This window comes from Branchiostoma lanceolatum, chromosome 17, assembly GCF_035083965.1.
Source record: "Branchiostoma lanceolatum isolate klBraLanc5 chromosome 17, klBraLanc5.hap2, whole genome shotgun sequence".
Lineage (NCBI taxonomy): Eukaryota > Metazoa > Chordata > Leptocardii > Amphioxiformes > Branchiostomatidae > Branchiostoma > Branchiostoma lanceolatum.
Genome location: NC_089738.1, coordinates 4831184 through 4845886, shown reverse-complemented (window position 1 = coordinate 4845886; position 14703 = coordinate 4831184). Strand labels below are relative to the sequence as shown.

The following is a 14703-nucleotide window of genomic DNA, read 5'->3' as shown; positions in this document are numbered from 1 at the left end:
CAAACATCCAAGAATTCTCTTGACCTTTGACATTAGCACCTGAAAAATATACTAAAATCTATCAATCTATGCGCACTGACGTCACTGGAAATATCGTTCAATGATCTTTGGACGACCTTGGGACGATTTACTGCTTGTTACCATCTTATTTTGGTACGTCTTGTTTGTGGCAGACAAAAGAAGTAAAAATGATAGGTAAAATAATCGTCTACGGCGATATGATTGAAAAAATATGTAGCTTGCGAAGGTTTCACAAAGTAAAAATGAAAACAATGTTGATAGATGGCAAATGAAGTTGATATATTTAGGGAGGCTATAGTTTTCTATGAGCGTCTGTGTACTACTCCTGAAAAAATTGTCCTGGCTTTTATTTTTTAATTTTTATTGTATTTCCATCTACCGTATATTTATTTGAACTTGTAATTTCCTTTTGAAAAACAAATAAAAAAAGAAAAAGAGAAAGGAAAAAGAGATGTCATGTAGTCGGTCATAGTATGCCCACTACAAACTTTAAAAATCTCCATACAGTGTGCAAATGTATCACATTTTAGAACAGTCGCTGGTTAAACATGTTATAATGAAACAATGAAACACATTTAGATTAATTTTCTAATGATCCGTTACGACAGCGCCTACCTCCAGGGCGCACTTTTGGGTTCTTTGGATGTGGTGTCTGTCGCGGTGGAACAGTTGAATTTGTAGAGGCAGGTTCGACAGAAGTCGCATCTGAAAGCAAAGAACAAAAAAATCAAAAGCATTTAGGAAGAGAGAAATGATTTTGATTTCCCCCGGGGCCCCCTTCGCTGTAATTAGTATACAAAAAAAAAAAAAAAAACTTTTGCATGTCAAAATGTTGGCAGCCTAAAAAGAAAAGTCGTGCTTTGTATCTCCGTTCTCATGTGTTCTATTTAATATATTCTTAATCATAACATTTAAAGAATTATAATAAACCTTGAATTTGCCCCGCCCCCTTCCGCTACTTTTTCATCGTTGTACTTTTCCATTTAGTCTTTAAAAATCTCAATCATAAGTTCGTGTTTAACTCACTGCAGTCAAAACAGTACTCCCATTTGGTCTTGGGGTCCATAGTGTAGCACCAAGGACAGGGGTCCAGGTAAGGAGCCCGGCAGAAGTTCTGTTCAAGTCCAGCGTAGGGGTGCCAGTAGGAGTCGAGATATGCGCGGTAATGTGGTTCTTTGCTGTTCCACATCTGACAAGCTTTTCCAGAAACCGTCGTATTGACAGTTCCATTGTAGACATTACGTACAGGTGCTGTATCAAAATGATGATCGTATTAAAGATTATTTTCAGGAAGTCCCTATCTAACTTGGGCTTGGGCAGTGACCTTGCTGCGACCGAGTCATCATAGTGACACATCGCTCAACGGATTCCATAGATGAAAACGAGTATTTTTACGATTCGTGTGATTTGTTGTCTTTTCAGTCATGCTGTTACATTTAGCACGATATTTCCATATGAAGTCAGGGCTTACACAAATCCAAATTAGGTCGCAGCAAGGTCTCAGTACGATCGCCGTGTAGTGGAATAGGGGCCTTAGCAAAGCTTCTATTTTCGCATTTTCTTTTCAATTTGTAAAAGGGCTACCTAGCAAAAACAAAAACATTGTTTCCAGTTGAGGAATATGGTTTACATTATGTACATAACTATTCTGTATATAACGTTTGATTCCGATGCGTGGTTTTCAAGCATTTTGAGGAGTTCTTTAGTTCTTCTATCCATAATGAATTATAATACATGGTATTGAATGCTTCCTTTAAAATATCATAATTAATATCCAGGGTAAAAAAACGTATAGAGAGAATAAGCTTCTTACTATAAGCTACTATAAACTACTGCCTACTAATTACTTAAGGCATACTAACAGCAATCAAAGCAGTAGTCGTATCGCAAGTCTGGGTCCATCGTATAGCACCACGGACAAGGGCTGTCTATTTTAGTGCAGAAGTTCCCTCCCATACTTCGGTACTTAGGGCTGGGGAGGTGAACGGCCGTACTGTCCCAGCGTTGGCAAGGGATTCCGGATATCGTCGTGTTGACATCTTCACGGTAGTATGGATTCAATTCTGCGGTTTCATGAAGTGAGGAAAAAAACTATGTTTATCTCTTCTATTTCATCTACATGTCGAGCATAAACCTTGAGAAATAACTCTATCATGGGAAATAACTCTCACTCCCTGACCTCAACTTTGAACTATGCAAAGAAAATAGATTTGATAAGTCAAATAAAAGTACCATTTGCACGGCGCCTTGTAACAACGGGGTCCAAAATAGACACACAAAATCAATCTGGAAATTCAATTATACTCACAACACAGTGAAGACTAACATAAGTCAATTTGTAATGTATAATTACAACAGAGGGTTTGAATATCTGAATTCTAACGACAACAAATTTCCATGCACGTGCCTATTGCTGCATTTTGAGAATTGTCGTGACTTCTGTAGAAATATATTCAAATCGTATAGTGGCAATGATTTTCTTATAATCTGTTGTACACCTGTTTGAAAGGTGTGCGTGTGCATTAGTGTGTGTTGGGGTGGTCTTTACCATTCGCCCATTATAAACGAGAGAAAGAGAGGAAACGTGTATCCAGGCAAAAACATGACTGTAGTTTTTTACTCACCGCAACTGATCGGGAACAGCCCCAACATAAGGAGACATGTCAGCGATAGCTTCATGTTTCCACCTGTCACAACCGCGGCAGAGAAAACACCCTTGTTTCTACCAGAACTCGAGACAGTTTGTCAGGGTCTGCAAGAATGCCTTTACATTAGATGAAGAAAGGTGAAATTTCCCCTCTGACTACATGTATATGTAATGCACCGAGTGGGGAAATAGGTCTGGGTTCAGCCTATGAAGTCATGAGTCGGGTGCATGGAAAACTTCAGTCCCAGTATCTACTTTTATCGTATGAGATGAAAGATATCGTAGAATAAGTACACGTTACGGCTATTGCAAAGAAAACGTTTTATGTGTGTGCGCTTCTGCATAATGAGTGTGTGTGTGTGTGTGTGTGTGTGTGTGTGTGTCTGTGTGTGTGTGTGTGTGTGTGTGTGTGTGTGTGTGTGTGTGTGTGTGTGTGTGCTTCCTTGTGTGTGTTTGCGCACGTGCGTGTGTGTTTGCGACGAAGGACTTGAAACATTCAATAGTTTTACCTTTTGGCTGCGTTATAGTCTAATCTAATTATAGCCAGGCGAGACCATTTTCTTTTGTAAAAAGTGTAAACAAAACTCTAGCGCCCCCTTAAATTGTTTTCTAACTTCAAAGGATGATATTCATATGAACTTTGTCTTTCAAGCATGCATGATCTGAAGTTGGTGCTTGCAGACATATATATAGTTACCTACATATACGTAACTACCGTGGCACACATGTACAATGAGCAACACACACCTAGTTTGGGTGTGCACACACCTAATTTGGGCGCGCACACGCATACTTTGGGTGCGCGTCGACATGGCGACTTTGGCTGCGGTGTACACACCGCGACTTTGGCAGCGCGTCCACACCGCTACTTTGGCTGCGGTGTACACACCATAGTTCCTGAGGCTCACGTGAGAGGTCAGCTACTGCACCTCAGCACGACACTTTTTATTTGGGGGAATTTCAATATGGGTGAGAGCTAGGAGCACCTGTGTGGAGTTAGGGCTGGGGTCGATGGGGAAGATTTACAGGTAGGATTAGGGTTAGAATTTAGGGCTAGGGTTAAAATTAGGTGTGTGCGCACCCAGTCTGCCTTGACTTGCTTGTGAGGTACTCCAGAAATCACGGTAATTGCTGTAACGTTACAAACAGATCTAGACCTTCAAGACCTCTGAAAACATTTTATCCCTTCGTAGAGGTATAATAGCGATCGGAGTGCCCGTGTCGTTCTTTTGTCTCTATTGACAAAACGCCCAACTAATTACAAACTTTTAAAACAACAACGATGTACATGTGTCTATGTGCACGAAACAAGGTTCTCTTCTCAATAGCCCAGATGTGACTGAGGTGAGATACGAACGACGGGTGAGTGAATGTGTCAGAAAGCTTGAACGTGTTCTGGTGGACGGAGAGGTTGAATGGAAATTTTATCATCGTAAGGGCTATGGAATGTTGTGAATTCGATTCTTAACCAGGAAATTTAAGACATAAAAAAATCACATCTACCTCCTCCCTGTGTTTCCCGTCTCTAAATGTTATATTCCAAGGTCGGGGAATCCCCCTTCCCAGATGTCCCCTCGCGGTACAAACAGGTGCGGCCTCACCTGGCCTGGGGACTTCCGCTTTCACTTGTGCCATGTTTTCATCGATTCGCCAGCTCAACTGGCAGTTTTTATCCCCCCCCCCCCAAGTATTGGGGTATAACCAAATAGGGCTAATTTTACGCGAACAAGGCCTCTGTTTATTTCTCCTGGTGATACAGAGAACAAAGCAGACCTGACAAGACTGAACAGGTGTGTACGGCTGACGTTATACTTAACGGTATGCAACAGGAACGTATTACTTGAACTGTTGTTTCCAACTTAACAAATACTGTGGTTAATCTCGAGAATATATAGCATCTACCCAAAACAAGACGTTGCTGTTAAATATAAAGGTGAAGTTTTGGGAGCTATTGTTTGTAGACTAAAGGAGTTACTCTGTACACATGGAATGTATCTGTGAGTGTGGGTGTGGGTGTGTGTGTGGGGGGGGGGGTCAATCGCAGCAGGGAGGTTCCTAACCCTTCGTCGCAACTGATAGTGACATTTTAGATCTACTGTTTCCGTTGTGAGGTTAATAACAAATAAATGAGGGCTTGATCAACAATATGGAATATCGTGAATTCGATTCTTGACCATTGTACCAACCGAGAAATTCAAGACATGAAAGATACACATCTACCTCCTCCCTATGTTTTCCATTTCTAAATGGAATATTCCAAGGGGAATCCCCCTTCCCAGATGTCCCCTCGCGGTACAAACAGGTGCGGCCTCACCTGGCCTGGGGACTTCCGCTTTCACTTGTGCCATATTTTAATCGATTCACCAGCTCAACTGGCAGTTTTTACCCCCCCCCCCCAAGTCTTGGGGCATAACCGTATAGGGCTAATTTTACGCGAACCAGGCCTCTGTTTTCTCCTGGCGATACACAGAACAAAGCAGACCTGACAAGACTGAACAGGTGTGTACGGCTGACGTCATACTTAATGGTATGCAACAGGAACGTATCACTTGAACTGTTGTTTCCATCTTAACAAATACTGTGGCGAATATCGAGAATATACAGCATCTATCCAAAACAAGACGTAACTGGTGAAGATAAAGACGAAGTTTGGGGAGCTATTGTTTGTAGACTAAAAAAGGGGTTATTCTGTACACATGGTATGTGTGTTGGGGGGGGGGGGTGTCAATCGCAGCAAGGAGGTTCCAAACCCTTCGTCGCAACTTATAGTGATAGGTACATTTTAGATCTACTCACTCAGTTATGAGGACAAATTAAGCTTAACATGACCATAATTGGGCTGAAATACTTATATTCTTATATGGCTAGTTTGTTTTCACAATTCAGGTAAACTTGTACAGGTACAAGTCCAACACTACCACGTTATATGCATCTCCGGACAGGAGAATTCCATGACAGGTTTGTAATTGATACGTTCTGTTTTCACTTTCATTTCCTAACCTGTTTGTGATTTTGTATGGGAACAGTATGCATCAGGGTGATGCGGCTGATATAAAAACAACCACAGAATAGTCTGCAAGGGTTTAACGTAATTAGGCGCCCTAAGACCAGTACATGTAGTATCAAAATCTCCGCAGACATATTTTGATACATTTTCGGCGACACCCCAGGGGTGGAGCCTTTTGCACTTAATCGTTACCGTGTATGCAAATGCGTATGTAGACATGTTTATCTATATTCATATTTTATTATGTAACATGTGTTTTATAATCTGTTCTTGTTATTGACACAGCGTTCACGAGAGAAACCGCACTTGGGAGCATTGAAGTGTATTCGAGAGGTTTGTCACAATAGTAGAGGAAAGAGTCAACATGAATGCAATTAACAGATCATATTGGTCTGTAGATTTGACGATACTGACTTGATAAAAGAACCCCAATTAACAGAACCGTTCTAAATCGTATTGTATAAAATTAGGAGTTCGTTTCTTAATATCTCATACAAGCTAAGAGGGTATCATTGGACGAAACAAACATGCAAACATCAAAGACCAAGTTATCAACGGTGGCAGAAGAATTTCAAGAGTTGGACCTGACCTTCAGGAGTGGTTCTGATCTGGATTTTGTAGAGAGAGGATTCGCACGTAAACTGATTCAAGCTATCAGTAGTCAAGATGAGGTATTGGAATATGAAGCATTTAAAAGTCTTGCAGATTTGTACCTGCACAAAGCAAAGATGAACAGACATAAGAGGAAGAACTTCGACAAGGCCTGTTCGCTGTACAAAGAACTGTTCCGGCTCTGTGTAAGTGAGGAAGATAAACAAGTAATACAGCATCGTATTGAATATGCAGAGAAATGTACAAAGTTAGTGCACGGTCAAATGCCTACGAAATCAGGCATTCAGATTTCAACTAACATCATATTGGCTGTAGCGATGACACTTCAGGAAGTGAGAAGGAAGACCAAGACTAAAGGATACGGCGTCACGCCCTTAATTGAAGCGTATACAATGCCCTTTGTTGAAGCAATCGTAAGTGGAAACAAATATCTTGAGATAGAATCTCTTAAGAGCATTGGAGATCTGTACCTGGAGATGGGAAGGGTTGGTAAGGACAAAACGGAGATAACCAAAGCAGCTGGCCTGTACCGAGGGGCGCTGGACCGCTGTGAAGATTCAGATGGCCGAGGAACGCTGAACCACCGCATCAAGTACGCGGACAAAACCAAGGTCAAAGGAATGAAGGTCAGTGATAATCCATTCTCTGTCAGATTTTGATGTTTATATCATATCCATATCATGATGATGAAGTTTTTTTCTTCTAAGCGGTCAAAGGTCAATATAAAAAAACTGCCTAAAAGTGTTTTCTTCTAAGCGGTCAAAGGTCAATATAAAAAAAACCTGCATGAAATCCTTTAACTAGATCTTCTTTAAATTCAACATACAAAACAAAGACATCAAAACCATCCAGCAGAAATCAAAGCAGAATATAAATAAGCATTTGCACATTATAGAAATGAATTTTGACAAAGACTATGCCTTTTCAGCAGCGACGGCAACAAGGATTTTTTCACAGAATGACTGTAAAAAAAGGCAATGCTGGACACACAAACAACAGTGACAAAGGAGAAGACACTGACAGGTTCGTGACACGTTTGTGATTCATATTGTTTGTATTTGTTTGTTTGTTTGTATTGCATACCCGGTAAACCGCATCAAGGCGTAACACACCAGGTTTGTACTAAAGAGTACCAGTATCCAGACAGATTCATATGATCCACACACATCAGAAAGGACCCCTACTCTTTTCGATAAGTGTGTTGGGTTCCTTAACGAGCTTGAGGTGTGGCTCTCCTCACACAAACACGTCCATTTAGCGTCATATCCGAGGGACGTCCCTAACCGAAGCTAGGTACTCATTTTCACCTGAGTAAAGTAGGGAAAGTCGTGTAAAGTGCCTTTCCCAAGGGCACAACGTCAACGGGATAAATCAGGGAACCCCGAATTCGAACCCGGTATCTCTGGTTTTCTGGGGCCAAACACTCTGCCACTACGCCACCACGACGCCACTTGTGATTCATATACGATGTAAAAAGAAATACAATTACGTTTAAGGTATCAATGGTTTCTGTAATAAACTAGAATGGTTGAAATATTGTATGTGCCATCAATAATGAATATATATTTTCATATTCATGTGTAAAAACCAACATACTTAAGTTTTTGAACTGTATACAATGCCATGCTTCAAACAGCACATACAAAGAACACCTAGAGCAGGGCTGCAAGGCCCAGCAGATAGGGAATCTGGACAGGGCAGAACACCACTTTGCAGCTGCGCTCAAGTCCATTCATGGGAAAGGTGAGTCATGTAATATTAATTGCGTAAAAAGCTTGTCTGAAGAGCATTATACGCGGTTGGTAAAAAGACCTCGTTGGAGCTTTAATTAGTCACGTAGTATTCTGTATTCAATGAAAAAGCAGGGAGAGATATCCCTACCACCTTCGTTCATCAGCAATGTGTATTTTCAACAATCTTATAACGTTTGATATGGTATGGTAATTATTATCAATAATTTCACAATGATGTACAAAAAAGTAAATTGCAATTTTTACGGTTACTGATAAGTAGAATTATTATCTCCATGAAAAAAAGACTTTTTCATGGGGATATAGTTATCTCCATGAATAAAGACTTTTTCATGGGGATATTGTTTCGTGCGTGTGTGTTTATATGCGTGTGTGTATGTTTGTGTCACCGGATGCTTAAAGTCAGCATAAGTGTAGAACGTGTAGATGGATTGTAATGATATTTGGCATGTGGGTAGGTGTTGGGAGGAGAAAGGTCAGGGTCGATTTTGGGCTCCCTGATATGTGTCACTGGAACTGCAATGCCATATTTGTAAAACATGTTCTAAGGAGAATAACCGAAGAAAGGAACGACAGATTTTCATGTTATTTGGTACGCAGGTAGGATGGACAGAGATGTACACACTGAAGTGCAAATTATGCAAATTGGGACTGAATTTGCAAAAATAATGAGGAAATTCTACACCTCCATTCTAGGAATGTGGTGGGAGCTCACACCTGTCACACCTTGGTTTCAAATCTGGGACAAGATTCCCCCAGGTCTCAACAGCGCTAGCTGGTAATGAGGAAAATCTATACCTCCATTCTAGGCATGTTGTGGGAGCTTACACGTGTCACACCTGTTAGTTTCATGTAGGTGCAAGGAAAGATAGACACAGCTGTTGCAAGGTCTTAGTTTAATCTTATGATAGTGGAACATTTATACCCAGAGCTGATAGATATATATGGGTAGTAAAGTAGTGATCATAATTTAAAGTTTCATTGTTGCAACTGATTCAATAGACTGGCTGTCACTATTCGGTTATTATTGCTGTAGCAGCACCTGTTATAAAACACATCATATATAAAACCAAATTTCATGGAGATTTTGGGTCTTCAGATTCTTGTTGATACTTGTTTTTCATGCAGAGGCAAGCAAAGAAGTAGATCCCCTTCTGAAAATGAGCGATGTCTACCTGAAGAGGGGAGTGCAGTCAAAAGACGGCGATCATTTCGCCAAGGCAGCAGCACTCTGCAACGCAGCACTGGTAAGATCAAAAACAGAAGACAAAGACGACATAAAACAAACAATCCAGTTAATAACTCAATCATTCGTTAATCACGGTATCACACACTCGGTAGATATCGATGACGTAGACAAACACAAAACGATGTTGAAGGAAGATAGACACCAAGTGGAAAAGGAAACCGAAAAGATTGAACAGAATATCGATCCTTACAGCCTTGATGACGACGACCCAAACATAAGAGAGCTGGAGAGTAAGAGAGCTGAAGCTATCAAAATATTGTTACAGACAATCTTCATCAGCGAATAACATTTATAGTTGGCCTTGTAGATGAATGTATGGAGATAATGGGCCAACCTCCCTGCAAGTATGCCATGATAGGCTTGGGTTCGCAAGCCACAGGTCTTGCAACACCATACTCTGATCTGGAATTTGCCATTTTGATACAGAAGGAAACAGAAAACAACGTCAGGTATTTCCGCAACCTCACTATCTACACCTCAAAGTGATCAGTCTGGGAGAAGCAATTCTCCCAGCCATGGCGATTAAGTCTCTCAATGATTTTATCTCAGAGGACCCACTGGACAACTGGTTCTATGACTCTGTAACACCGCGTGGGTTTTCGTTCGATGGAGCCATGCCGCATGCCTGTAAGACTCCGTTAGGCAGGGGTAAAACAAACGAGCTTATCCGCACACCAAGTAATATGGCAAAACTTTTGGAAGAAAATGTGACGTTTCATTTGAAGAAAGGCTACCATCTTGCCAGTGTCTTGGGGAATGTTTCTTTAATCGCGGGAGAGCAGAAGCTGATCGATGAATATACGGCTTTATGGACTAAGCTACTGCAAGAAGACAGGAGAAAAATCCCTTTGTTACTGGCAAATACCATATTGAAAGACAATTCCCCAACTTTTGATAGACACGTTCTGGATGCCAGTCTTCTGAATGTAAAGAAAGAAATCTACCGATTTTCAAGCCTTGCTGTGTCATGTTGGGCGCTACTCCATAGAATACAACCGACAACAATATGGGACACCATTGCTAAGATGCACAAGAATGGTGTCATTAACAAAGATAATACACATCACTTGATGGTGATGATCAGTATCTCAGCAGAACTGAGGCTACGAACGTACATGAACAATCACGGCCAAGTAGAAAACATGTCGGCATTATCAGCAATGCCAACAGAAACAGATTTGGGTGAGAAAGTAAGGAAAGTGTTCTACATTTCAAATCCAAAACAGCTTATGAGATACTACTACACAGCAACACCTTTGAAACAATTTGTTTCAAAGATTACCGAGTCACCAGAAGCGTCTTTAACACTATTTGACAACTCTTTGCAACTTAAATCAGACGTATACGAATGTCTGTGTGACTACCAAAACTTAAAGACCTGCAGGGGCGAGATTTTGCAAAATCATACTTCCAAATTTGGCAAGGCTTCCATGCACCCCGACATTGCCCGATCACTTAGCGACTTAGGGAGAGCATGTCGGCAGATTGGTGATCACAAAAAGGCCATCAGCTATCATGAACAGTCACTACAGATGACTCAGACTATCTATGGGAAGAATACTGCACATCTTGACATCGCCGCCTCGCTTTGTAACTTGGGTTCCACCTTGATAGGACTTGGTGATTTCAAAAAGGCTATCAGCTATCACGAACAGTCATTGCAGATGATGCGGCATATCTATGGTGAGAAAACTGCACATCCTAACATCGCCGCGTCACTTGGCAACTTGGGTACCGTCTGGATGGACATTGGTGATCACAAAAAGGCCGTTAGCTATCATGAACAGTCACTGCAGATGAGACGGACCATCTATGGTGAGAATGCCGCACATCCTGACATCGCCACATCACTTGGAAGCCTGTGTAACGCCTGGATAGCCCTTGGTGAATTCCAAAAGGCCGTCAGCTATGGCGAGAAGTCATTACATATGATGCAGAGTATCTTTGGTGAGAGCACTGCACATCCTGACATCGCCAAGCTACTTGGCAACTTGGGTACCATCTGGACGGACATTGGTAATTACAAAAAGGCCGTCAGCTATCATTCGCAGTCACTACAGATGGATAGGATCATCTATGGTAAAAAGATTGCACATCCTGAAATCGCCTCTTCACTCAACAACTTGGGCATAGACTGGATGAGCCTCGGTGAATACAAAATGGCAATCAGCTATTATGAACAGTCACTACAGATGAAGCAGAGTATCTATTGCGAGAATACTGCACATCCTGACATCGCCTTGTCACTAAACAACTTGGGTAACGCCTGGGCGGCACTTGGTATTCACAAATTGGCCATCAGCTATCATGAACAGTCATTACAGATGAGGCGGAGTATCTATGGTAAGAACAGCGCTCATCCTCACATCGCCTCGTCGCTAAACAATTTGGGTTCCGCCTGGGGGGACCTTGGTGATCACAAAAGGGCCGTCATGTATCATGAACAGTCACTACAGATGGAGAGGACTATATATGGTGAAAAGACTGCACATCCTGACATCGCCTCGTCACTGAACAACGTGGGTAACGACTGGGCGGATCTTGGTGATCACAAAAAGGCCGTCAGTTGTCATGAACAGTCACTGAAGATGAGGCGCATTATTTATGGTAAAAATATTCCGCATCCTGATATCGCCGCGTCACTTAACAACTTGGGCAATGGCTGGAGGGATTTTGGTGATCAAAAAAAGGCCGTCAGTTATTATGAACAGTCACTACGGATGAGGAGGAGTATCTATGGTTGGACCACTCTACATGCTGACATCGCCTCGTCTCTTGACAGCTTGGGTGTCGCCTGTGGGGACTCTGGTGATCACAAAAAAGCCATCAGTTATCATGAACAGTCTCTTCAGATGAGGATGAGTATCTTTGGTAAGAACACTCCACATCCTGATATCTCCAAATCACTTGGCAACTTGGGTATTGCCTGGGGGGACCTTGGTGATCACAAAAAGGCCGTCAGCTATCATGAACAGTCACTACAGATGGAGAGGGCTATCTATGGTGAAAAGACGGCACATCCTGACATCGCCGCGTCACTTGGGAACTTGGGCAACGCATGGATGAACCTTGGTGATCACGGAAAGACCGTGAGCTATCATGAACAGTCACTTCAGATGAATCAGAGTATCTATGGTAAGAACAAACCACATCCTGACATCGCCAAGTCACTTGGCAACTTGGGTAGCGTCTATGCGAGCTTTGGTGATCTAAGGAAGGCCATCAGCTATCTTGAACAGTCATTACAGATGATGCTGACCATCTATGGTGATAATAGCGCCCACCCGTACATAGTTATGGCACTAATGAAGGCGTCTATTGTCTGGGGAAAACTTGGTGATTACCAAAAAGCCTTTACCTATTTTCATCAAGCGACAATGATGAAACGTGTACCTTAGGTATTAAGCAGTAAGCTGCATTGGTGTGCCTGCTAAGCTAGAGCTTTCTTGCTCTGTAGCGTTTCGAAGCTAAATGCAGCTTGAAATATTATGATATGATATTAAGAAGTGCTGTTCAGAATAGTGCACATATCAGCATGATATAAGGACTTACAATCTGTAACTGTCGTATCTAAGTCTATACTTAGATTAGGTTTCCCCTTTCCCTTAACACCTAAGGCCATGTTGAATTGATTATATGGATGGCATCCTCTGGAGACCCGAAAACTGGTGTGAGCGTGCTAATGAATAAAAAAGTTTTATTCAAAAAGAAAGTTCCCTTCATTATGAAATCTATGTAGTCAGGAACGATGAACAAAACTAAAGTATGGTATCGTATGATAGATCTTTTATTTTTGTTCTTTCCCATCTTCTCCTTGACTTTGGCATGCTACGAGATTAGTACCTCTTTTCGAAATAAAAATGTATACATATATATTTAATTTACAGCATATATTTCATCATTTTGCAGCTGCTGTTTTTTGGAAACGGATGATTTGGAAATTCTGCGAGCGTGAATATCACCCTTTATCTATTCAACATGAATTCACTAAGAAAGAATCTATTCTGTGTTTTAGGAATTATTCAATTGATTTTGTATAGATTTCCAAGAGGACCTTGTCGATGAGAAAAACCAAATATTCTATAAATGGGCAACATTGAGACTTAGTGATTGGACTAATGCCTAAGACATACACAAAATAAAATAGTTTGATTTCGGCGACCCCATGCCTCTTTGAAATACTTAAATTCACTTTTTTTACATTTCTATGCCAAGACTTCCAAATTTGTGTATGGTATTTGTTGTATATAACGAATGTTTACTTGAATGTGTACTATTATCAAAGACACTTGCCTCCTGTTATGTACATGTATGTGTGTGTACAGTAAAAAAAAAGTGAATTAAAGATTTGGAACAGAAAGAAGTGCATTTGTCCTTGTTTTTTTCTGGTACACTATAGTACACTCCCCCAAGGAATGGTCACACCAAAAGAGCAATTATCTTGTGGATCTTTATGTAACAAAACTACAAACGAACAGTAACTTTTGCTTTAGATGTGGACCAATATTCTTCCGGTCAGTTTAGCATTAGTAACAACGAGTTGAGATAGTACAAGCTCCCTTCCCAGACTGCCTGAGCTGAGCCTTACTTTTTTTTATCCTGAGCATGCATTCAACCAATACAGTTGGGAATCTGTCACAGATATACATATCCTGCTTTTCACATGTTTTTGTGTGTGTGTGTGCACTGGTGGTTTTCGACGAGAACAGTCTTACTAGCTTTCTAGTCTTGTCTTTGGGCTAGGAAATTTCATGGAATCTGTATTCAATTAGTTTATACCAAAGTACAATATATACTACCTTTACTTAATAAATGAAACAGGAAAAGCATCCTTACTTGACATGTTTTTATTTTCTACCATAAAGGTACTAACACAGCGAAGCACTCACTGTAACGAAAACAAACAGAAAGTCATCAGGATGAACACAACTGGAATGTGTTTAAAATTCATCCCTATTACTCGGATTTCAATCATTGGCAATTATTTTATGTATTTCTAACATCTACAACAATTAAATGTACATTCAAAATGACAGAAGACTCTAGTTAAGAAAATTTGTCAGAAATGAGTTTGACAGGATTTGGAAAACAAACATGTATAGGTACAAGTCACAGAACATTACAAAAATTTGTACGTTCCTTCACTCATTACTTATATTGATTCCAAACATTTGTGACCGATTGCAATTTGCACACTGCTGGAAAGGATACTTCTACAAGAACCTGTATCAAAAACTGCTAAGTCTAATGAGTTCAAAAGTGAGAAACCTCCGTGTAACGAGACTAACGACTCACTTGGGCAAGTGCAATACAGACAGTCTGAGCTAGAGACGATTCAAGGACAGATATGATAAAGACATGAAACTGTACAATCCGTTACTTCTTCTATTGTGTCAGTAAGGGATACTTACTAGAA

General features: G+C 40.9%; 1 protein-coding gene and 1 long non-coding RNA gene across 2 annotated transcripts; both read left to right on the top strand.

The window, feature by feature from the left end:
* The first annotated feature begins 7213 nt into the window (after window positions 1-7213).
* LOC136423634 (uncharacterized) lies at window positions 7214-9355 on the top strand. The gene is made up of 3 exons (XR_010753770.1): window positions 7214-7310; window positions 7924-8030; window positions 9167-9355. It is a non-coding gene; the product is annotated as an uncharacterized lncRNA (long non-coding RNA).
* Window positions 9356-10717: 1362 nt separating this feature from the next.
* Window positions 10718-12685, top strand: LOC136423308 (tetratricopeptide repeat protein 28-like). The gene has a single exon (XM_066411432.1). It carries the CDS (start codon window positions 10718-10720, stop codon window positions 12683-12685), a length of 1968 nt encoding a protein of 655 aa, XP_066267529.1.
* Window positions 12686-14703: the final 2018 nt, after the last annotated feature.